This window comes from Pipistrellus hanaki (genome assembly GCF_964339955.1).
Source record: "Pipistrellus hanaki genome assembly, chromosome: 3".
In the NCBI taxonomy this organism is placed as follows: Eukaryota; Metazoa; Chordata; class Mammalia; order Chiroptera; family Vespertilionidae; genus Pipistrellus; species Pipistrellus hanaki.
Genome location: NC_140505.1, coordinates 6,929,535 through 6,954,998, shown reverse-complemented (window position 1 = coordinate 6,954,998; position 25,464 = coordinate 6,929,535). Strand labels below are relative to the sequence as shown.

Sequence of the window (25,464 nt, the reverse complement as noted above, 5' to 3'; positions counted from 1 at the left end):
AGACTGACAGATAGTCAGTAGCTGTTTCTACAAGGAGGCGAGGTGCCGTGAAGAGGCTGGGAATAAGCTGGAGGTCGGCCAGCCAGGCACAGCCAGACCTGACACACAGGGCCTGCAGGGAAGAGGGAGGGGCCCTGAGGCGGAGCGGGTGTGCACGGACACCGGCACCTGGTGTGGACACACTCTGTGCTGCACACAGCTCTCCTCCCAGCCCAGAATGCGGCAGCATGCGTCCCCTTTCATCACCAACTCCTTCTGTTCAGCGCAGAAAGGGGCACGTGACAATGAACTAAGGAGATGCCATTTGGGAGACGGTCTTGTGCAGCCTGCTGGAGAGCCAAACCAGGGCTTCCGTGCCTGAATGTGAGGGGGGCTGAGGTAAGATGGCAAATGTCTGCTGTCTCCCTCTGCTCACCCGTACATACCACTGCTTCAGAGTAGTCCGGGGCTTCCCGTTACCTGAACCCCTCTGCCTGCGCTCCCTCGGTACGGTTGCAGGTCCAGACATCGAACTGGACCTCTAGTTCAAACGTTCTCTGCCCGCGGTCCAGGTGCATGTGACATCCAACCAGCGGGAGGTGGCAGAGCCCAGGTTACCCAGCTGGGCTGGCCAATTCCTTATTCCCAAGATGCCTTTCGCACCTCCCCTCCAGCTCAGTCATTCCACATACCTACATGTTACCAACCCCTGCGTTCCCGCCTCTGTGCTGCCACGTGGCTTGTCCGGAGCACAGCAGGCGTCCAAAGCGTGACAGGGACAATAGCTGGAAGTGGATGCCTCTGCCTTTCCCCGCCAGTAGCCTGCTTTCGACCAACACCTGCCGCTTCGAACTGCTTACACCCGCCAACAACGGCACAACTCACCTCCTGGTGGGAGAAGAAGTCGCGGGGAAGTCTTTCCAGAAAGGAAGACAGTGAAAAGGTGGACTTTTTCCCCTGCACGTCAATAGCCTTGAGGTAGTCAGGAGAAGGGCTCAAGAAGGCATAAAGTGCTTCGCTCTGGTACAGCCTCTCGTCCGAGAGCAGATTCTGGGGAGGAAAGGGCTGATCACTGCTCGGTGTGAGCACGTCTGTGCTGCGGAGGCCACGGCCCGGGCAGTGGCGGCAACTCCCGTCATCAGAACCCTGAGCCCAAGCCCCTTCCCTCCCCTGGAACACAGCGTCGCAGATCAGCTCTCAGCGGTCACGATGGCAGACCGGGCTCTCCAGGCGGGCCGGGCCAGTCCTTCTGCCGGAGGGAGACTGCAGGCAGCAGAGCTCACCTGGTCTGACGGCTCCCTGCCACCCAGATCCTACTTCACATACAGCTAGCAAACCCCAAACCCCCGCCTCTGAAATGCCCGCTCATTTGTGTTTGAACCACTTATACATCTGCACAATACAAAGGATCCCATAGACCACCCTTTCATGGCTACATTCGGACCCTGCACAGCAGCTGGAAAAAGGAGCCTGAGCCGTCCCACGGTGGCAGTGCCCTCCAGACAGCAGTCTCGTCTCACTCTGCTCCCTCTGCCAGAAGGCTCTGGCTCAGGAGCAGTGGCGGGAAGGAAGCTGGAGGGACCAGCAATCTCCTGTTTCTGGGCTGAGGGTGTGTTCAGTTTGTGAAGACGGGGAAGACTGTACACTAAATGCCTGCATTTTCTGCAGGGACAGTACACGTTAATTACCAAAAACAGACCCCTGAGGACCGGCACAGCCTATGGGAGCAGAAAGCACACCAGCAAGCTCTTCCATTGATGACAGTGTAACCCAGAGCAACCGGCTTTCCTCTCACAGCTAACACGCTCCGGTCTTACCTGGAGAAACTTGTTCAACTGCTTCTTGGACTTCTCCATAAACTTTTGATCGATGGACTTGAAAGGCAGCTTGCTGAGGGAAGGCAGCTGGACTTTTTTTAAAGAAGGGAAGCACTGTGGGGAGGGGGTTCAAGGTTAGTATCTTGAACTTACACTTTAATCTTGGGAAGAGACTCAAAATTACAAACAGAACAAACCAGGTGTCTTCCTCCCATACTCGTCCCACTGAGATTTGAGACTTGAAAGCCTACCAGTTCTAACCAGGCTCACGGAATCTGGAGGAGAGGGATGTGTGATGAAAAGGCTGAAGCTCACCCCGGACCCCGAGTCCTGGAGCCGCGGACAGGCTGGTGAACACACACGCCCAGGAGCACGGCCCACAGGAGAACGTGCGGTTTACAACATCGCTGACTGAGAGGTCAGAGTGGCAGACACAATGGGAGGAAGGAGTAACTGGGTTGAAGCTGTTACTGTCTGTAGCGGCAAACTGCAGGATGCAGAGCTATTACTAATGATGACATATGTCACAAATAAGGACCACACTTCCCTCTGTGGCCTGGTCCTGGGCTGTGCCAGACGCCGGGCTAGAAGCCTGGCAGGTGTAACGGCTCTGAGTCGGGAATTTTGATTGTTCCCATTTAACACATGGCAAAACCGAGGGCCAGGATTTACACTCAGATCCATCAGACCGGGAATGCTGTGCTCTCTGTGGCAATCCCGGGACTCTGCCGGCTGCCTCCGAGGAGAGGCAGGGGTTCCACATGCCCAGACACCGGCCTTCCCTGAGGCACGGGGGCCGTTGGCACCGGCGTCAGGAGATGGAGTGGGACCGAGAAGAAAGTGAGCACAGAGCCTGCCTGCCACGGCTCTTCTCCTTCTCCTCAGGGCCACAGCGGCCCCACGGCCATGTCACAGTTCCCTGTGCCAGGTGTTTCCGGGGCCTTCCCCCACACCCACCGACGCTGCCTTCTGCACACCCCCCACGGCAGGCGCCCAGGACAGAAGGACCATCCGGTGCCCAATTCGGGGGGAGGTTTTAGAGAAATGAAACAGGCAGTGACAGTTGGAAGGGACTGTGAAATCAGCAGGGACCTACAGAAGGTGCTTCCTGTCACAGTTGTCAAGAAGTGAACACTCACTTGCCAGGAAACACCCAAGTAGGAGAGACCCAGTGAGCAGGCCACAGGGAGGAGAGGTGACGACAAGACGAGAACCAGACGTGGAATTCATTTTCCCCTCGTGCTTCAGTGTAATTGTCTCTGATTTCCAAAGAACATTTTATTTTCACGTACATTTTATTTTAAAATCTCCCGTAAATTCCCTTCTCTCCCTCCTTCTGTTTTTATCAGCAACTAGACTGATAAAAACTTGGGCTTCACAAAGGTTTGTCACAGGGCAAAGGATGCATCTTCTGCAGTGTCAGCATTTTGGGGAAAACTTGTTCTTACGTTGAGGTGAATATTTTGTTTTCCACGCTGCTAACGTGGCCAAAACCCACTTGGGAAACCCTGTCGTATGACACCATCCTTTAAAGCAGGTGAGGAAGTGATAGCATCCAGAGGTTAGTGATTACAGTTTTTTAAAACCATCCCAGGAGAAAAGGTTAGGGAACAGACATGTCACTGACAAAAGAGGGTCTGAGAGGTGGCCACAGGTTTTAACCAGGAAGAGTTCATTCTGAGTCAGAGATTAAAGGGATGTGAGAGCAGAAGCGAGTGGAGAACTTTTTAACAGCTGGGAGGAGGCGATACCTCCACAGGAGGAGACTTAGAGGAGACATCTCCGAGGCCAGGGGGGCAGTAAAGAATGGAAACAACACAACCCGCACTCTAGCTGCTTTAAACCCAGATCCATCAGGTCATGGAACTATCCACCATGCATACCTCCCATACCAAGTCAATTAAGCTCTCTGGGATCAGTTTCCCCATCTGTCGAATAAAAGGACTGACCTAGATGAGTGGTTCTCAAACATTTTTAAGCAAAACCCACAGGAGGAAATACGTGCTAAGTTGCAACCCACAACACACGCGCAGATGTCCATGTCTATGTGAATAATGGTCACATACGTATACAATGAAACAGCAGTCCCATGAGACAATGCTCGTTACTACCACCACTACAACAACACAATAACGTTTATTCTGTGCTTCACACTCTCCTAAACACTGTGTATCTATGTTCCCCTTCATTCTCACAGCAGTTCTGCGAGGGCAGGGCCATGCTGTTTGTATTTCCTGGTGAGAAGAAGAGGCAGAGACAAGGCCGGGCCAGGCCAGAGCAGTAAGGACTCTCACTGGGATCCCAGCTCCAAGCCATGCTCAGTCCTGACTCTTCACTGACTGCCCATGGTTTTGTGAGGAATCCCATCGGTCCTAGTCTTGTCCACTGCTGCACCCACAGCGGGTGCACTGCCCTCTAAAGGTCACGAGGGCAGCTGTGAAACCGCCCGGCACCCTGGCCGTCTTCCAGCTCTGGGGTTCTCAGGGGCTCCATTTACAATGAGATCAGACCATCATCTATCCTGAAGGATTTAGATGAATCTAGCCCTAACCGGTTTGTCTCAGTGGATAGAGCATCAGCCTGTGGACTGAAGGGTCCCAGGTTCGATTCCGGTCAAGGGCATGTACCTTGGTTGCAGGCACATCCTGGATAGGGGGTGTGCAGGAGGCAGCTGGTCAATGTTTCTCTCTCATCAATGTTTCTAACTCTCTATCCCTCTCCCTTCCTCTCTGTAGAAAAAGCAATAAAAACATATTCTAAAAAAAAAAAAAAAAAAAAAAAGATGAATCTAGATGGCTTGGTCTATGAGTAAATTTCTAAATGTCAGGCTAAAAAAAACCACTTTGCCAGAATTAACAGCAAGAGAAAGATTAACCAGTTTCCTTACAGGGAAAAGAGCTGTCACACCTCCCCCTGCTCAGTCATTCTAACTTTCTGTGTGCGTTCATACCTCACTGAGTTTCCGGTGTAAATTCTGGAACTCGCTAAGCCTTCTTGGGACCGTCCAGTTCTTGGTTTCAACTCTTCCCACGTCCTGTAAGCTCACCATGACAAAGTAACAGGGCATCTGCTCCCCGTTCTCTTCTGTGACCTTGGAAAACAGAACAAAACAAACACAGTAACAAAAGCATGGGGAGCCCGCGGCAGTGCCATTTCCCACGTCCCCAAGTCTCCCCTCCTCTGCAGACGCCCGCACAGTCCCTGAGCCTGTGACTCTGAGGGTTCTCTCCCGACAACGAGGGTAGTTATGGCACAGCTGACCTCAATACAGGGAAATGGCCTGGGAGGGCCTAACCCCATGGTCAGCAAACTGCGGCTCTCGAGCCACATGCAGCTCTTTGGCTCTTTGAGTGTGGCTCTTCCACAAAACACCACGGCCTGGGCGAGTCTATGTTGAAGAAGTGGCGTTAGAAGAAGTTTAAGTTTTAAAAAATGTGGCTCTCCAAAGAAATGTCAGTCGTTGTGCTGTTGGTATTTGGCTCTGTTTGCCGACCACTGGCCTAACCTCATCACATGAGGCCTTTGGAAGCAGAGAGCTCTCTGGCCAGTGGGAGAGAGGCAGTCACAGAGGCGGGCTAGAGACACAAGACTGAGCATGCTGCCAGCCTCAGGATGGAGAGGGCGTGTGGAGAGGGTCTGGGAGCACTTCCAGGAACGGGGAGCACTCCCACTGACCGCCAGCACAGAGGCCTCCGCTCCGCACCCTCCGGGATCCAATTCCGCCAACAACCTGGATGAACTTGGAAGAGAGTTTCCCCCAGAGACTCTAGACAAGAACTCAGTCTGGCCACCATCTCGATTTCAGCTCTATGACACGATGCACAGAGAACCAGCCGCATCATGCTGGACTATGGGCCCCTGGCATTGCCATCTAAGAAGCGGTGTTGTTGTTTTAAGCTTTGAAATTGGTGGTAATTTGTTCTACAGCAAAAGAAAACTAATATGGCAGCCTCACCATTCTGTGTTTCCCTGAAAATTCAAGTCAACAGCAAGCAAACAGGTGTGAAATATGAGGGTTTCCCCAGCTTAATTTCAGGATTCAACAACCATGGTTTCTATCGTCATAGAATTTTACATTGGGAGACATAATGTTCTCACCTCCCAATTTAGATAATTCACAAACACACACATATTCATACAGATACACACATGCACGCCAACATATTCACAGGAGCCCACTATTATTATTGTTTTTAAAATATGTTTTTACTGAGTTCAGAGAGAGGAAGGTATGGAAACACCAATGATGAGAGAGAATCATTGATAAGCTGCCTCTTGCACACCCCACACCGGGGACCGGGTTTGCAACCCAGGCCTGTGCTCTGACTGGGAATCAAACCGTGACCTTCTGGTTCATGGTCAACTAGTCGATGCTCAACTACTGAGCCACACCGACCAGGCAGAGGCCACTATTATTTTTAATGCAAACTGGTAACAGAAGAAACAAAAGAATTGAAGCTTGAATCAGTAACAAATCAAATCAGAGAGAAAGAGCCAATAAGAAAAGCACAGAACAGAGATGTGAGAGCTACTGAGCATGCGCTGAGCCCTGTGAGGCAGGACTGTCATCCCCTGTGAGAACGGGAAGTGAGGCACAGACAGGCTCTCTGACTGTCCTAGCATCATACGTCTAGTAAGTGGGGGTCCAGCCTCAGCCCAGAAGAGTCTGGAGCCGGGTAAACACGCCCACATATTCCCGTGGGACTGTGTGACTGACAGTGAGACAATCCCACTGGGTGCATTCCGTTCCCGCTGCAATGCCCTGGTGCCACAGCAAGCTCCCGAGTACAGCTGAGGACCAGGGCAACGTGCCTGTGAGAGCTTTCCCCCGCCCTCTCTCCCGCCTGCAGCATCTGCCTTTGGAAGGTGATTTTAATAAACTGTGAAATGCTAGAGGCAGCTCTAAGGCAACAGTGAGGAGATGACAGAATTTGTGTTCTTTCCATCCACTGGCCTCCCTCTACCATTTTTGACATTAGATACCCCTGACTTCACCCTAAAGATAACTCTATCTGCAATTATCAAGGGTTTCTTTTTAATCCTCACCCAAGAATATACTTAGAGGAAGGAAGAGAGAGGAGAGGAGAAGAGAGGAGAGGAGAAGAGAGGAGGGAAGGGGAGGGGAGGGAAGGGGGGAGAGGAGAGGGGAGGGAGGAGGGGAGGGGAGGGGGGAGAGGAGGGGATGGAAGAGAGAGAAAGAAAGAAACATGGATCAATTGCCTTCTATATGTGCCTCAACTGGGGATCAATCCCACAACTCAGGTATGTGCCCTGACCAAGAATCAGACCAGCATTGTCCTGTGTAACCTACTGGCTGTGCATCTAGGCTGACATTTCTACATAGTATTTCAAGGTTGGGTGCAATCATCCCTGACCTACTGCCCCCAAAAGGCATATTACCCTGCAGTTTACCTAAATAAGAGAGCCAATAAGTACCACAGACATGCTGAGGGCACTTGGTTAAGCTCTCATGTAAGGTGTGTGCTTTCAGGGTGGCTCTCGGAGAACATGCTTTGTTTCGTTCTATAATCTAGAGAATAATTTAAGATTGTGACTCTTAAGCCCTCCCCCAGTATGTATGCAGCCACTGGGATGATGGGTAAGGCAGGGATGGACAAAGATAAACTTGGCAGATAGGTCCTTGCAAATCTAAGGCGCTGAGTATTTAACAAGCCACTGGAAACAATGATGGGCAAAACATTAACACTCTCTCACTCTTGTTACTTGTGTGCTCTATGGTGGACCTGACCTTTAGGTCCAGGCAGACAGGAAGGAAGGAGTTGTCAACATTAACAGTGTAAATGCCTATAAGCATCTTTCTTTTAAATGAAACTATTTAGACAAAATAAAAGGGATACGGCATATTCTAAAAAAAAGATATTCCATCTCATCAGAGAATAGCAAAATATTTTCTAATTCAAAAGACAAAATATTTTACTAAAGATCTTATAGCTACTGACAGTGGAACAACCGAAGTCAGAAGGATGGAACGACCAAAAACACTTAAATTTAAAACTTTTTACCTCCAAATTTCAAATAGTGCTTTTCATTTTATTTCAATCTTCAAGGGAAAAATAAAATGGTAACTTAAAGACATTAACTGCTCCAATCTGAAGTCTCTTACAATTCAGTGAACAAGGACAACTTTCTGCCTACACTGGAGTAGAGTAGGTCTCTACCAGGCAGCTGAGTGTAGCTCCCAGTCATGGGAGAACCAGAGTGAAATATGGGGGAAGAAAGGTAGGACAAATGCAGAGTAGGAGAATAAATACAAGATTTCCACCCTCAACTTTAACTCTCCAGAGTAAAATGTTTTCCTATGAAGTCAAACTTTTTATTTTTATTTTATTTTTTTAAATATATTTTATTGATTTTTTACAGAGAGGAAGAGAGAGGGATAGAGAGTTAGAAACATCGATGAGAGAGAATCATCGATCAGCTGCCTCTTGCACACCCCCTTCTGGGAATGTGCCCGCAACTAAGGTACATGCCCTTGACCAGAATCGAACCCTGGACCTTTCAGTCCTCAGGCTAACGCTCTATCCACTGAGCCAAACTGGCTTCGGCTGAAGTCAAACTTTTAAAATAAATTGGGAGTAAAAGCAATGAAACCTACCTCTCCGCTGGTGATGGAAGCTTTCCACATTCCGAGGTTCTCACACCACCAGTCTGTCCTTGCCAGGTGCAGCTGAAGGTCTGTGCGTTCTTTCTCTGTCAGAATTATTTCCTCCTTCAACTTGGAAACAATCTGCCACAGGGAATACATAAAGCTATTTAAAATGCTGTACAAATTTTAAAAAGTAGCAGGGTACAAAATCAACACACACAAAAATCAGCTGCATTACTATACACTAATAATAGATAATCCATAAAGGAAATTAAGAAAACAATTCCATTATAATAGCATAAAAATGATAAAATACATAGGATGAACTTAAGCAAGAAGACGAAATACTTTTACAATAAAAACTACAGAACGTTGATGAAGGAAATTAAATATAAACAAATGGAAAGATAGCCATGATCATGGATTGGAAGACGAAAGATTGCTAAGATAAAATACTACCCGAAGTGATCTACAGATGCAATGTGATCCCTGTCTAAATCTCGATTTATTTTTTTTGTACAAACAGAAAAGTCCATCCTATAATCTATGTGGAATCTCAAGGGAGACTGAATAGAACAGACAACCTGGGAAGAAAAGAACAAAGATGGAAGACACACTTCCTAATTTCAACACCTATGAAAAAAGTACACTAATCAAAACAATTTGGTACTGAAATGAAGGCAGACATAGAGACCAATGGAACAGAAAAGAAAGCAAAGAAGTAAACCTCACTTATATAGTCAAATGATATTTGAAAGGGTGCCAAGACCATTCAGTGGGAAAAGACAATCTTTCCAACAAATGGTGCTGAAAAAAAATGTGTCATCACATGTAAAACAATGAAGTTAGACCCTTACCTAACACCATATACTACAATTAACTCAAAATGGATCAAAAACCTAAACATAAAGTTAAAACTATAAAACTCTGAGATGAAAACACGGGGAAAAGCTCTATAACTTTTAATTAGTAATTATTTCTTGGCTATGACACCAAAGGCAACAAGAGAAAATATTGAAAAATTAGACTTCATAAAAATTGTAAACTTTTGGACAAAGAACACCATTAATATAGTAAAAAGACAATCAACAGAATGGAAGAATATATTTGCAAATCACATATCTGACAGTGGTTAATATCCAGAACATATAGAGAACTCCTAAAACTCAACAACAACAAAAATAAACAACCTGATTAAAAAATGGGCAAAGGACTTGAATAAACATTTCTCCAAAGAAGATACATGAATGGCCAAAAAGTACATGAAAAGATACTCAACATCACTAGTCATTAGGGAAATGCAAAACAAAACCAGAGTGAGATACCACCTCATACCCATTAGGACTGCTATTATTAAAAACATGTACACACACACACACACACACACACACACACACACACACACCAGAAAATAACAAGTATTGGTCAGGATACAGAGAAATCAGAATCCTATGTATGATAATAAGATAAAATGGTGCAGCCACTGTGGGACAGTATGAAGATTCCTCAAAAAAATTAAAAAGCAAAATTAACATATTTCCCAGGCATTACAGCTCTGGGTATACGCCCAAAAGAATTGGAGTGGGGGGGGGGGGGGAGGAGAGAAAGGATCTCAAAGAGATATTTGTACACCCATGATTATGGCAGCATTAGCCCAAAGTGGAAGCAAACAAAGTATTAAACGACAGATGGATATAAACAAAACATTGTATACACATACAATGAAATATTATTTAGCTTTAAAAAGGAAGGAAATTCTGACACATAGTAATTCTGTATATGAATGAACCTTGAAGACATTACGCTAAATGAAACAAGCCAGTCACAAAAGGAAGAATACTGCATGATTCCACAGACGTGAGGTACTTGGACTAAATTCCTAACAGACAGAGAGACAATGGTGGTGGCCAAAGGCTGGGGAAGGCGCGATGCGAAGCTACTGCGATTCTGCGAGAGGAAGCGAGTTCTGGAGGTGGATCGTGGTGACAGTTTCACAACAACGTGTGTATTGCACATTAATCTGTACATTTTAAACGGTGAAATTTAATGTCATGCTTATTTTACTACAATTTTTTTAAAAAATAATTTTTAAAAATAGTTATGTTTACCGTTTCCTTGGATCCTTTTATGAGAAAACATGTAGGTTATATAACGTAGTTTGAGGACGGCAGCTTTGCTCCCAAACCCTCCTCAACATGCAGTCTACGAGGACCCCTTCTTTCCTTCCTCGGAAACCCCGCAGGAAGCCTCTGGCCAGGCCAGCATCCCGCACTCTGTCACTGATCAGGGATGGGACTCTCTGCCTCATTTCATCCAACTATGTTTTGGGTCCACATTCGGCATGTCTGCTCCCTCAGAGCAGGTGGCAGCGTCTATATTTCACTGATTCTTCACAGTGACTATCGCAGCATCACTCATTTTCTCATCACTTATGTCTCCGAGCACACGTGCACCAAGTGCCGGAGGTCAGGTTAGGAGACTGAAGGGTGTCAGCCACACCTGTTAGAGAGACCTCCTTGGTGGATTCCAACGAGGCAGGAACCCAAGGCAAAAGGCCTCACTGCCTCCGGGTGTGACAAATGCCAATTGGTGAGATGCTGTTTACAAATTCTGTTGGCTTTTAGCAAAATAATTTATTTCTTGTATAATTTGGTGAGGGTCTCTATATTTTACTTGCAGCATTTATAAGACAGTAAAAAAGGTAAAGATTGTCCTTGAGCAGTTATTTCACTTGTAGAAATGACCTTGGTTCAAGGGAAAGCTCTGCCCCTCCCTCAAAAGTCCTGCGGGCAAGCCAGTCCAGGGAACACGTACTCACACATGACAGTGGAGAAAGAAACCCAAATCACGGAAGAGTGAAAACAAGTACGTCTCTAATTCTTACTTGAAGCAAAATGATAGTAACAACAATAGAACTTAAAATTATTTTTAAAGAAACCGTGGCACCTGTCAGCATAAACTGAAAACTACTACTTATCACATTTAAAAAATGGAAACGTTGAAAGACAACCTTGAAAGCGAAAGAGTTACCTTCTTGTCAGGTTTTGGTGCATTTTGAATAGAATTTAGAGCTTGCCTTTTATATTCAAGTTTCTCGTTTAGTTCTCGTAGTTTGTTTACAGCGAAACTGGCTTGTTCATGAATGTGACTGGTGCCTTCATCCACGGCTTCCTCACCAGCCTCATCACCCAGGCTCTGGAGGAGGAAGGCACATGACCACGGAGTCACACAAAGATGGACTAGTCCGTCATTATCACCTATCAGACAGGCACTACATCGGTACAATGCACTGCCCAAGTGCGAGGCTCCACTAAGGAAAGAATCTACAGTACAAGGTCTAGAAGCAGACTGCTTTTTCTCAGTAAGGTGAAAAGTTAAAGTATTTGGAACCAAAGTAATTGGTGTTCAGAATTGCAATGAGAGAAAAAAAAAAGGGAAAGATTTACTATCCTAGGGAAAGGGAAATGATCCCACACCATTCTTCCCAAATGTCCACCCAAGGGAATGGGCATGGAACACGGGGAGGCAGCAGAGTTGTGTTCCCAGCTCAACTGCACTGTCCTGTGCCTCATCTTGGACAAACACACAGGTCTGGATCCCTTTTGGAGTCCTAAGAATACTATGGAAAAACTCATCTAAGTCTCTAAAATAAAATTTCCAAATTCCTACTAGCCAAAAGTACTTCCTGAATACACTTTATTCAGTCCTTCTCTTGAAGATGTATTTTATAAATCATTACATCGATTATTTACTAGTAAAATGGTTAGCGTTTGAAAGTGACTTAAAGTTCACAAAGAACTATATAACTTGGAATATTCTGGCAAGATTACTCATGGGCCTGTTAATTAAATTCATGAGCAGCAGCATTAGGACACTGAAAAGTACTGCTGAGAACTGTCTTCAGGTTTGTTCACTCCTTAACTTTCTTCCAGAGTTTTTTCTTCTAATTATTATGAATTGTAACAGGGTATTAATTTTTTTTTTCAAAGAAAAATAAGATATTATAATCATAGCAAGCCAAGCTGCTTTCATTTCGGTAGTTTCTTTCTAATCCTGTCTATATCTATTATGACATAATTTTACACCTATACACACTTGAGTGGGTATTCTGCCTTTTTCCCATAACATATTTTGAAGGTATTATAGTTTTTAAAATTATAATTTATGTCCACATGGTACTTTCTGAATTGAAATTTAACTGAGGCAGAAATTTAACTGCTGCTCCTCTGTGAGTTGATTTTGCACTTTTGTTCTCCAAGATGTATTAAAGTCCATTGTGCATCAACTTTTTTCTCATTTTTAGCTATGTTCTAGGATAAATTTGTAGATAAATTTGATTATTGAAATAAAGAGTAGGAACTATCAAACATCAGTAATACATAATACCCCCCTTTGAATCCTAGGTGAAGTTGGACATTTTTTAATGTTTTGTTTACTATTTATTACTTTTCTTATCAAGTGTCAGTTGAAATCCTTATTCAATTTTTCTGTTGGGTATTAATGTTTTTTATTAATTTGAATAACCTTATTTGCATATTAACCATTTTAACTTTTAGGTAGAGAGAGAGCACAGGTAAAACAAACTGGCCTGCCCTAGCCAGTCTGGCTAAGTGGACAGAGTGTTGGTTGTGGACTGAAAGGTCACAGGTTTGATTCCGGTCAAGGGCAAGTACCTTGGTTGCAGGATCAATTCCTGGTTCTGGTCAGGGTGTATGAGGGAATCAATCAATTTATGTGTCTCTTTCACATCAATGTTTCTCTCTCTGTGTCTCTCCCCGCCTCCCTTGAAAAATATTCTTGGGTGAGGATTAACAAACAAACAAACTGGCCTGTCTTATAAAGAAAATGCAATGAGTAATGAGTTTTGGAACAAAGAACTTAGTGATTTTATACAGAGAAAATGTAAACAATCAAGTAACAATTAAAAAAGAAAAAAAAGAAAAAGCCTGGCCAGCAAGCATGGCTCAGTGGTTGAGCATCCACCTGTGACCCAGGAGGTCATGGTACATAATGGGCATTTGGTCAGGGCACATGCCCAGGTTGCAGGCTCAATCCCCAGTAGTAGGGGTCATGTAGGAGGCAGCCCATCAATGATTCTCTCTCATTGATGTTTCTATCTCTTTCTCCCTCTCCATTTTTCTCTCTGAAATCAATAAAAACATGTGTTTTTTTTAAAAGCCTGAATGAATGACTTTAACAATAGTTCAGAGATGCCAGATTCTAATATTATCAAGCACAAGTACTTTAACTTCAAGTACTTGAGATACAATGAACTGGGAAGAAAGAATCAAGATAAATGATAATCTTTCTATGTAAGACTCTAAATCACATTTCTTCTTTGGAACTTCACAAAACTTAAAACTCGGTGATAATGTAAGTCATTGATAGTGAGTGGAGAGCTGCTGGGGCTAAACAGAATGATCTAGTACACTAACAGAAATCAGACTTCAGGCCGAAACCGGTTTGACTCAGTGGATAGAGCGTCAGCCTACGGATTCAAGGGTCCCGGGTTCGATTCTGGTCAAGGGCATGTGTCAAGGGCATGTACCTTGGTTGCGGGCACATCCCCAGTGGGGGGTGTGCAGGAGGCAGCTGATCGATGATTCTCTCTCATAGATGTTTCTAACTCTCTATCCCTCTCTCTTCCTCTCTGTGAAAAATCAATAAAATATATATTTTTAAAAATAATAAAAATAATTCACTGCTTTTATATAAAAAAAAAAAAGAAAAAAGAAATCAGACTTCAGGTTTGGAGCAAGGTTCCTTCCCGAACATCTTCATTTCACCTGGTTTTCTTAACTCCAACATTTCCAATGACTCCTCTCACATTCTCTTCCTCTCCTCATTTTCCCCACATCCTTTGTCTATTCTCAGGCTGTATGATATGGTTCTACTGGTTCTCTAACCTGGCCTAAGCCTCAATTGGCCCACCTCACAGATTTTCAGGAGTCAAACCAGGGTGTGTTTCAAGCTGGCATAAGGCAGGGAGGTCTCTGACACAATGTTGGAAAATGGTAGCCAGTTGGTCAGAAGGACAAAGACAGACATGTGTAAGGCCACAGACAACATGGAAATTCAACGTCACGTTCTACTGAAATTCCTGTATGTTAAAAGACGGAGGTGCACCCCACATCTGGCTTATACAATATGTGCTCACCTATTATACAATATGTGCTCACCTAATCAGATTCAAAGTTTACGCACTGGGAGGAAGCAGAAAGTGGAATGGGACTCACCACTTCATCCTTGTTAGAAGTCAGCTGCGAGGCATGTGTTTCCTCCTCTTTTGTCGTCATTTTCTCATACAGGTCACTGACAATAAAGGAAGGGTAGTACCTGTCCTTTAGGGCCTCATACACGTCTCCCTGGATTCTGAAGAACACTTCAATACCTTTATTTCCTACAAGACATTGCTGGATCTCTTTGTAAAGGGATTTTTCCACAGATATTTCTTTGCTCTCCACAAAGAAATTCTGGTAAATTTCACCAACTAACTGTGGGATTTCATTCTGAAAAGACAGAAAGAGAACGAGGAAGGTAAGAAATATCACCTCTGAGAATTCTTCTCTTCTGCCTTCTCTGTGCTTTCAAGCGGGGAGGGCGACACTGAGGATGCACACTGGTAGCCAGGGTGCGCCCAAGGCTTCGGGCACTTTCAGGGCTAAGGGGTGAGTGTCAGACACTGAACACAACAGCGGTTCCTTAAAGTGAACACTTCATGTTGAACAGTTAACTGGTGGCATTCAGTTCCAGCAACGCTCATGTAAACATGAGTAACTTAATGTACACAGTGCTCTTTGTGCTTCTTTTAATAAGCCACACAAAATATATGTATATAGATTATACATATTAAGTATATTTATAGGAATGTCCATACATATATATTTCATATTCTTGAATTTAATTCTTAAATATATATTGAGAAATTGCCAAGTACAAAACACAATGTTTATTGTTGGGCTTTTCACTGTAACCAAAATTTTTTTCTGTGTTCCTTACCTCAATCATATTTTAAATAAAAAAGGAGAATAATCAGTAGTATAAAATATGCACATTATATTAAAAATAACAAGGTTTATAAGGTTGAGTTATAGGTGACAAGACCAAATTTATTATAACGGCAACATGGGTATGCACATGCCGTTATATGTCAAAAAGGAAGTACCTGAAACTAAATTCACTATTTTGGTACTTTCATAAAGCTTTTTTTCCCTTTGATTACACATTCAAAAACATCTTTTGTTAAAAAAAAAAAAATAAGCTAGTTTTTATTTATCATTATGAGCTCCAACATAATGCCAATATTATATTTGGTGAAAATGTTCTTTTCATGTATTCTTATCTTACAGTTTCACTATGAAACACAGACAAACTGCCTAGCATACAAGTTTTTATCAGCTAGGGATTAATATTCCTTAATCTATATATATTACCTTATTAGCATTCTTTAAATATTCCACAGACTCCCAAAAGCCAATCAGAGCTCTCTTGTCCATTCTTTCCATGTACATTCGGAAGTGCTCTCGGTACAAAGTATTGGCCAAGATATCTTCAAATTGAAGAATCTATTAAGGGAATTTAAGAAAAAGCGCTTAAAAACAAAATTTTAAATATGAGTTTGCTTTAACTACACTACCAATGGATTGATTCAGGGGGAAAAAATACCTCACTGTTTTAAGGTTATAGTCAATGTAATACTTAGTCAATGTAGTACTTCTCTCACCCTCTTAAATTTTAAATGGTAAAAGTTTACTGAATATTCAAAATGCACATATTCAATAAATACCAATTTTCTATTAATCATTCACTGGTTCAGCACAAAATCTATTTAGCATCGACTCTGTTATCAAGCACACTTCTAGGAAATGAAACGGACATAACCCTGCCCTATTGGGTGTACTGCTGAAAGCCACAGATGGCAATAACAGAAAAATTCAAGAGAAATGTATTAAAGACCAGGAAGCCTGAGTGTAATAATCTGGTATTTTTGCTTTCCATCCCATTTTTATATAGCTGAGCAAATCTACAAATTATTTTATATTTTTCCCTTTTTTGTTTAGAGTATCACATTCATTTAAAACTATTTTATAAGTATCATGTAATTAATCCATAATATTCCATTATACAGATATCCCAAATTACTCCTTTATTATTCTGCATGCTTACAGTAGAAGAAAAAGCATTAGTTGAAGACTCCGTGGGCACGATCGTAAGCATAGACTGCTGTGATATGAGAAAGCAGATGACCTCCGTTATAATTCATAACTCAATGAACTAGGAGAAATGCCCCAAATTAATTTAGAGGGAATTTGAGTCCCATATTCTTGGTTCTTAATGAGGTTTTTTAAATGGCATCTAAGTATAACTCAAACACAATGAAAAGAAAACATTTTAAGATTCTTAAAATAGGGAGGAGTAGAGCAGGAAGGACATGCAACAAATTCTAAGGAAGCTTCCCAGCATAAGTTCACTCAGATCCAATGATGCCCCAGTTGGATACAAATTCACGTATTTGCAAAATTAATTCCAAAAAAGTCTAAACTATTCCATTGTTAGATTTAATTCTTTCTATGTTCAGTCCCATAGTGCAAATATATCCACATAAACTCTGGTAAGTATATCTCAAGTAGGATTAATAAAACATCTGATGTACCTCCTCTCTCGGTACAGGTTCTCTACCCCATTGGTTTTTCCTTCTCTGGAGACGCACGAGCATTTCCCTGTGTGACACCTACCCTGCCCGGGTTTGCCTCTGACTCTGCCACTCTCTGGCCCACGAGCTGTTACTCCACCACTCGGGGCCCGTTTCCTCATCTGTAGGATGAGGATAGCACCGCCTACTTTATGGGTTGCTGTTAGACTTACAACAGCTGCTGTGTATCGCAACAGACAACAAAACTAATCAGGAAAGGCCTGAACCAGGATTCTGGCTAGGAGAGACAAGACAAGGATGGCTGGCAAAAACCAAGGCAGCCACGAGGTGGCTTTCTAGGGGAGTAAGGTGGGTGAAAGAATCGGATCAGTGGGGCCGAGAGGTTACAAAGAGCACCAGGAAACTCTCGTGGATGGCGAGGATGCTGGCACCTTAATTGTGCCGATATTTCATGACTATATACATGTGTCAAAATGTCTTTGTATACACCTTAAATAAAAGTGTATGTCATTATACCTTAATAAAGGTGTTTTTAAAAATGAGTATTCCACTAAGCCTTGATAATAGAATCGCAGATAAACATGTACAAAATGTTTATAACTAAGGACATTGGAGTACTTTTCTATCTATAGATTGCTGTATCTATTTGATTTGCCAAAATATTGTTAAGGAAATTTCTATTTTCTATTAGGGTCATGATGGATGTTGGCTAGTAGTTGGGGGTGTTTTGTTTTTTCTTCTTGTAACGTTTTTCCCCTCGACTTATTAAACAGGTGTAGTTAAGACTGACTTTATCTCTGCCTTAAAATGGTTAACAGAATTCATTAGTGACACGATGAGCCTGAGGTTGTCTTTGTGGGAAGGTTTTATTTATTTTTTTAAATATATTTTATTTATTTTGTATAGAGAGGAAGGGAGAGAGATAGAGAGCCAGAAACATCGATGAGAGAGTGTCATCGATCAGTTGCCTCCTGCACACCCCCTACTGGGGATATGCCTGCAACCAAGGCACATGCCCTTGACCGGAATCGAACCCAGGTCCCCTCAGTCCCCAAGCCGACACTCTATCCATTGAGCCAAACCGGTCTCGGCTGTGGGAAGGTTTTAATTATGCTCCTCTGGGATTGTGGGAGGGGAAGGGAGGATGGGAACACACACACAAGGCATGCACACACACACATCCACCCCATGCCTACCCATCATGCCTATGACCGTTCCCGGAAGTCAATGACACCAGGTCATACAGCTCCTTACTCATAAAAGCAAACATGTGAGTCCATATTCTGGAACACATGCCTTACGCTACATACCAGGAAGTGAAAAGGCTGTCCCTCTGATTCCACCAGTGTTCATAATGGAACCAAAATGGTCAAAACGAGAAACTGGAAGTCCTACCTTCTGGCTCTGTGGCCCCTCCCCCTCGTCCAGGGCCGCGTCCTCCTGCTGGTCGTAGTCGGGGCCGCCCAGCATCCTGATCCTCTTCTCGCACTGCTTCTTGGCCACCGTCAGCTGGTTGATGTACCTCTTCATGTTCCTGGCCCTCAGGAGGTCCGCCTTCATCGCGGCCGTCTCTTTCCCTGGATGGGAGGAAGGACAGTGCCGTCAGAGCAGGAGGCGAGAGGGAACGCGGCGACTCTGAACCAGGACACTGTCGGGTGCGGGCACTGTGAACAACGGCGGGCACTAAAGAATAGGAGGGGATAGTGCAGAATGAGATAGAATTCATGCCACACGTACGCTTACTCTCAATAGAAATACCGTTACTTTTTAACTATGTCACTGACAAATCTCACTTGGTGTAAACCACTTTACACACACTGTCACACACTCACCAACAGATCCGCCTGTTTGCATGGATGTACAGTTAACCCCTGAACAACGCGGTTCGAACTGCACGGGTCCACTCACATGTAGATGTTTTACAGTGGTTTAATGCCAGCAGACCTGTGACCAACACCATAGAGCTGCCTGTTGTAGCACCTTCTACCCAGGATGCAGTTCTTCCTTGAGCAAGTGGAAGGCTTGCAGCGAGACAAAAACACCAGGGCACAACTGTTAGGTACTCTCTCCAATGAGGCAAAGGAGGGTGAAGTAACTTACAACGCAAACCAGCGGCTCCAGAAACAGCACAAGTGTAAGCGGATAGAAATGCCACCCCTGTATTTTTCGGGAATTAAAAAACGTCAATAGCAAAATATTTCTCTTTTCTTATAATCTCTCTCCAATCCCAAGGCACATCCTAACAACACCCCTCCTCGGGCTGGGTGAGGAATTCGCTTGCTGACACGGCAGAGTTCTCAACCCCAGGTTCTCAACCCCAGGCAGTACTGCCGACCTGTGGGCTGGTCAGCTCTGCCTCAGGGGCTGGCCTGTCACTGCGGGATGGGTAGCAGCATCCCTGGCCCCTACCACTAGGGGCCAGTAGCCTCCTCCCTCCCAGATGTGACAGCCAACAATGTCCCCGAATCCTGAGAAGTTCTAGCGGGAGGCACCACCTCTGCGGTGGGAAGGACACAGGCCACACACCCACCCCTCCGGACTCCTCAGGACGCAGGGTCCTCTCACCCCCAGGCAACCAGGAAGGACTCCGAGGACTTCCTCCCTCCAGGAGCCTCTGCTCCTCCCTGCGCCCATGCTGACAGGTTAGCCAGCCTTTGAACCCTTCTTAAACATACAAGTAGAAATCCTAACCAAGCCCCTTGAGAGGAGGGAGCAGGAAACAGGCGTGCATTGACTTAGGCACCAGTCCAGTTTCCACATGAGAAGCGGGCTTGACCTCTTGATAGCAATTCTCAATAATCGTCACACACTTCTTCAAAGCAACCTGGAGATCACCTCCAAGGCTGGCCAGGAAGGAAAAAGAGACCTCCCTTGCTTCTCAACTTGAGGTTGGTAGGTTTTTTGTTTGTTTGTTTTGTGTGTGTGTTTTGTTTGTGTGTGTGTGTGTGTGTGTGCGCGCGCGCGCGTGTGTGTGTGTTTGGTGTGTGTGTGTGTGTGTGTTTTTAAGGAAAAAGGGGGTTCTTACCACACCAAACACTTGAAATTTCCTAAGTGTCACTGCACGTGTGTGGAAGGCATTTGAGGAATCAGGGAAAAGGACAGGGGAGCGGATGAAGGAACCACCCACATTATGATGGAAAAAACCACAGGTGCCAGCCTGCACGGCAGGTCAGGGGTCTGACAGCACACCTCCGGGCCTTCCTTCACCTGGATCCACACTGCCTCTGGTCAGGGCCCCCGGCACGTTTGCCATACACTTGTCCACGCGTCAAGTTACCAGGGGAGCCTGCCCCCACATGAGGACTCGCCGAGCAGCTCTGACACCTCCACTTCCAGCACAGACCTGGCCCACATAGCCTGTCCGTGTGAGCATGGCTCTCAGACATCTGCTGTGGGAATGAGCAGTGAGGTGGGAAGAGTCCAGGACTGAAAACCGGGAGACCTGGGTTCGAGACCCAGAGCTGTGTGTGGCCTAACTGGTAGTTTCTGGTCACACAGTACAGAGCTGAGCATCTCAGGACCTAAGCTGTATTGTATAAATGCAGGTGTTAGAATCTGTGATGATGAAGTTTTCCTGGGGGGCTGAGCTGACAGCAGAGCTGCCCATAAAATTACGAGACTATAGTGAGTTTAACAGAAGTGCCCCGAGTCCCCCAGGGAGAAAAGGAGGGGAAAGTAGGACAGTGGAAGGGACATGAGGTACTGGAGGTGGCAGTTCTCACAGGGTAAGGGCCAGACAGGGAGAAACGCTGGCGAGGGCCCTATAGCAGTGGCAGGGAACCTGCCTGCAGTGTTTGGTAAGGTTAGCTCACTCATAAATTAGAAACACAGTTGGGCCGGGACCGGTTTGGCTCAATGGATAGAGCGTCGGCTTGGGGACTGAAAGGTCCCGGGTTCGATTCCGGTCAAGGGCATGTACCTTGGTTGCGGGCATATCACCAGTAGGGGGTGTGCAAGAGGCAGCTGATCGATGACTCTCTCTCATCGATGTTTCTAACTCTCTATCTCTCTCCCTTCCTCTCTGTACAAAACCAATAAAATATATTTAAAAAAAAAAAAAAAAAAAAAAAAAAACACAGTTGGTTGAAGCCAAAGTTGCAGGTTCGATCTCCGGTCAGGGCACATGCAAGAATCAACCAGTGAATGAATACATAAGTGGGTAGAACAAGTCAATGTTTCTTTCTCTCTCTCTCTCTCTCTCTCTCTCTAATCAATAAAACTTTTAAAAAATAAATTAGGACTATTTGCATCGAATTATTGCAATGGCAGAAAGACAGATCACATCAAAGCATCAGAAAGGACCCTGAGGCGATTAGCTCTCTTCTTTCAGACAAGGACACCTTTAAATCCCAAATCAGACAATGATACTATGTATCATCTTTAAAAAAAAACCCTGACAGAGAGCATGACGGTTCTTATTAGCGAGTAACTGTGTGCGTGTGTATAAACCTTTGATATTCTTCTACAGCCCTACGATAGTCGATTCCAACACTGTTTACATATACCCTAAAGAAAATAAGATGCACAGTTTTGCCAAAGCCTCCCCATCCATCCTCCCCCGCAGCACTTCCAGGGTGTGCTGTTTATAGCAGCAGCCTCCAGCAGCCTCAGATCGCATCACATCCCGTGCTGTAGTCGGCTGGGTAAACATGACTAAATCACCTTAACCATTCTTGATAACATTTCGGGATTCAGAAGAGCAGAAAAGAAGCGTTAAAGGAGCTGAATACTGGGCTTATTCATGGCACAATGCAGGGGGGATTTAGCACACGGCCCTTTGCCACTAGAATTCCTACGTTTGGCCAGTGTCTTAGTCCGTTCAGGAGATTACGGCCACACCCACAGGCGGGGCGGCCATTTCCCAGCCCTGGAGGCTGAGAACGCGAGATGAGAGGGCCAGCGGGTGCGGGCTCTGCCGAGGGCCCTCCTGGAAGCCGTAGCGGATGGCCACCTTCCTGCTGTGTCCTCACATGGGAAGTTAGGGTCCCTCTGGGGACTCTTCCTGTAACAGAGCACTAACCCCACCCACGGGGGCTCCCTCATGGTGTCAGCACCTCCCCAAACCCTCGCCTCCTACCACCATCAGGTTTGGATGTCAGGATTTCAACACCTGACCTTTGGGCTAAGACAAACCCTCCGACCATACAGCCAGTTACTCTAATAGACCAAATAGACCATTTCTCGAGAATTCTGGCTGTCGTAATCTATAATAATAAAAGTATAACGTGCTCCTTAGACTGGACGTCCTTCCGGATGACCTTCTGGACAAAGCAGGGGCTGCAAGGGAGGCCCGGGTCCGGGTGCCAGCAGCCGGGGGAAGGAAGACATACTCTTGCATGAATTTTGTGCATCGGGCCTCTAGTTATAAATAAAAGCTGGAGAGTGGCACTGAGGCGCAAACCTGAACACATCCATGGCTCTGCATCAGAGTGTGGTTCCAGCGTGAGCGGCACCAGCATCATGGGGGACGGGGAGTGACACACACTCTGAGGGCCCCTCAGATCCACAGAAGGGTGCAAAATGGGTGGGCCCGGCAGTGTGCATCTTAATCAGCCCTCCAGGAGACACGCAGGCTGTGTCTGAGAACCCCGGCTCTCCAGGGTTAAGTCCAAACACCTCCTAAGGCCTTTCAGGCCTCATCTCTCCACTACACGCCAAGCAGCAGCTCAGTCTCACCTGACACAACCCACACACAGGAGGCTGTTCCCCAACTGCCTCCTCCATCTGTGCACGTGTTCCCACCACCCACATGCACGGGCCACCCAGAGGGACCGGGGCCACTCCACCCTGAGTCAGCTCAGTTCCTCTCCAGGGAAAGCCTTTCCCACCTCTGCTCAGGGTGGGCTGCTGCCCCTCACGTCCGCGTCACTGCTGAATCCTGAACGTGCCGCTCTCGCCGCGTTACCAAACTGCACCGCAATTTATGTGTGTGTGTGTGCCTGTCTCCTCATCACACTGTGCTCTCGGTAAGGTCCGGGTCAGTTTCATTCACTGCACAGCTGCACCTGCACATAGTGGCTGTGTTTGCTGGATGGCTGAAGACCTACTTCTGGTGACTCAGGTATCTTCCAGAGCACATTCTCCATCAACACAGAGATCCTAAGAGGCCTCAAGTGCTCCCGCCATCCCACTCCCTCTGTAAGTCCCTCCAGCCATGTGACTTTTCCTTCTCCTCAGCGCACTCCGGTTGTTCCTCCCGCCTTCCTCTTCTTTGCACATTCTGTTTCTTCTTCTTGGAATGCTACATATTCCCTATGTCACTCTGCCTGGAGAAGTCCTACTTCTCCTTTGCATTTTATCTCAAATGTCTCTTCTCTGATCACAACCCCACCTCCCCTGAGCCCGGGGAGATGAGAGCACCTGAGCACATTGACAGGTAACGACAGTACATGTCACAGGAGGAATGAGCAAGGGCGACTCCGAGGTTCCTGTCATGGAAGGATGGGGAGGCCATTCACAGAGACAAGAAACCACAGAGGATGACGAGTTACGTGGGCCTTTGATTTAGACATTCTCTCTCGGCAGCAGAGTGAGCTGGCCACTTCCTCAGGGTCAGAGCAGACACTTCCTCAGAGGGGACACAGTCAGAAAATCCCTCCCAGCCTGTTATCTGGCATTTCTTTAAGTCTTCAAAGTATTTTCACAGTTGCATATCATTTCTTAATCATCAATGATTATGATTGGAAAAGACATGTCAGAAACATCTTTAATGCAGCAACAAAACTGTACTTAGCCCTAACCGGTTTGGCTCAGTGGATAGAGCATTGGCCTGTGGACTGAAAGGTCCCAGGTTTGATTCCGGTCAAGGGCATGTACCTTGGTTGCAGGCACAACCCCAGTAGGGGGTAGGCAAGAGGCAGCTGATTGATGTTTCACTCCCATAAATGTTTCTAACTCTCTATCCCTCTCCCTTTCTCTGCAAAAAAAAAATCAATAAAATATATATTTTTAAAAACCACTGCATTTATAGCATATATACACCACATTCATAAGTAATGTTCTCATCTCCAGGTTGAAACCTAAATACTCTCAGGAGGTCCCATCTGTTCATTCTTTTTTAAACCTCTTCAGTTTCCCAGTCACAGGGAATGTGGGAATGAGGAGAAGCGACATTTGAAATGGCACTGCTGCCACCGTGCACATAGCAGCACTGCGCGGTCACTGAGAGGCGAGTAATCGCGGCCCGGCCCATCTCCCAGGTCTCAGGAGAGCCACGCAGGCAGGTGGGGCTTGTGGCACGAGGTTAACATGCAGACTGAGGCTCTTTTGTCTGATGATATTTTCCGTCCCTAAAATGCAAAGATTCCCCAAAACAACTCAACAAATATATGTTGGGGAGCCTTTAGTGCTAAAATTCAATGTACCTTAATGATTTCTATAGGGGGAAAACACACATGTTTAGCTGGAAATAAATTAAAGATCAATTTGAGAAGCAATGAGGCATAATGGCTAGCTGGACCAGTTTAGAGATATCCAACTAAAAGACAAGGGTGAGTGCCAAATTTGGTCTTTATTTATAACAAGTATGTGCACACATTTTAATAACAGTGAGCAGCAGGTGGCATTCTGAATCAGGGAAGTCATGTCAGACCGTTAATACACTGTTCTCCTCTAATAGTGGGGAACAGAGCATCGGCTTTGCAAAGATACTGGACATTGAGACAGCAGGAATCAAAGATCGTTAACTCTTATCTCTATATTGGCAACTTCCAAGTTTTTCTCTCAGGGTTGCTCTCTCTCCACAGCTGAATCCCAGCTTAGAAATGCCAAAGAGACATTTCTCCATCCTCCGTGGTGGCAAATCCAGAGGCCCGAGCCAGTGAGCTCCCCTGAACCAGCCCCCACCTCTCTGAGTCTCAGGTCTTCACTTCCTGGTGAGAAGCCCTTTATGATCACCTGGAGCACTCAATCTAGACCAGTGGTTGGCAAACTGCAGCTCCGAGCCACATGCGGTTTGCAAGCCGTGGTTTGCCACTCTGTTGACTAATGAATTTGCTGACCACTGTCATATATTACCCTTAACCTCTTTGCACACAATATGCCACAATTGCCTAATCCTTACAGCTTCCAACATTTAGTCTAGCAGTGGCTGGTAAACTCATTAGTCAACAGAGCGGTAAACCCCGGCTCAAGAGCCGCGTGTGGCTCGCAAGCCGAAGTTTGCCAACCACTGATCTAGACTGAAAAGCGGAGTCTGGAGAAATGAAAGGGCTGTCCAGGTTCCACTGGGACGCTGGCAGGGGAAGCTCATGTGAGCCAAGGTCTCCTAACTCCCGTGCTAGCACTTTGGCGTCTCCACCCCCAACTGCATCTCACCAGCCTGCCGCCACGGGGCAGGACAGAAACAGCTGCAGATAGAAGTTACGAGCTCAGACTCCTGCACTGAATTTCTCTGGGAGCCACTTCCT

General features: G+C 45.6%; 1 protein-coding gene across 3 annotated transcripts in view; it reads right to left on the bottom strand.

The window, feature by feature from the left end:
• Window positions 1-25,464, bottom strand: part of SNX25 (sorting nexin 25) — a 93,593-nt gene that overhangs the window by 9,304 nt on the left and 58,825 nt on the right. For all 3 annotated transcript variants that reach the window (XM_084877713.1, XM_084877712.1, XM_084877711.1), the window contains 8 exons: window positions 18,452-18,633; window positions 15,837-15,968; window positions 14,640-14,912; window positions 11,434-11,598; window positions 8,413-8,544; window positions 4,747-4,887; window positions 1,797-1,910; window positions 865-1,029 (listed from right to left, as the gene is read on the bottom strand). In XM_084877713.1, the coding sequence (XP_084733839.1) occupies window positions 865-1,029; window positions 1,797-1,910; window positions 4,747-4,887; window positions 8,413-8,544; window positions 11,434-11,598; window positions 14,640-14,912; window positions 15,837-15,968; window positions 18,452-18,633 (1,304 nt within the window). The remainder of the gene's footprint in view (window positions 1-864; window positions 1,030-1,796; window positions 1,911-4,746; window positions 4,888-8,412; window positions 8,545-11,433; window positions 11,599-14,639; window positions 14,913-15,836; window positions 15,969-18,451; window positions 18,634-25,464) is intronic.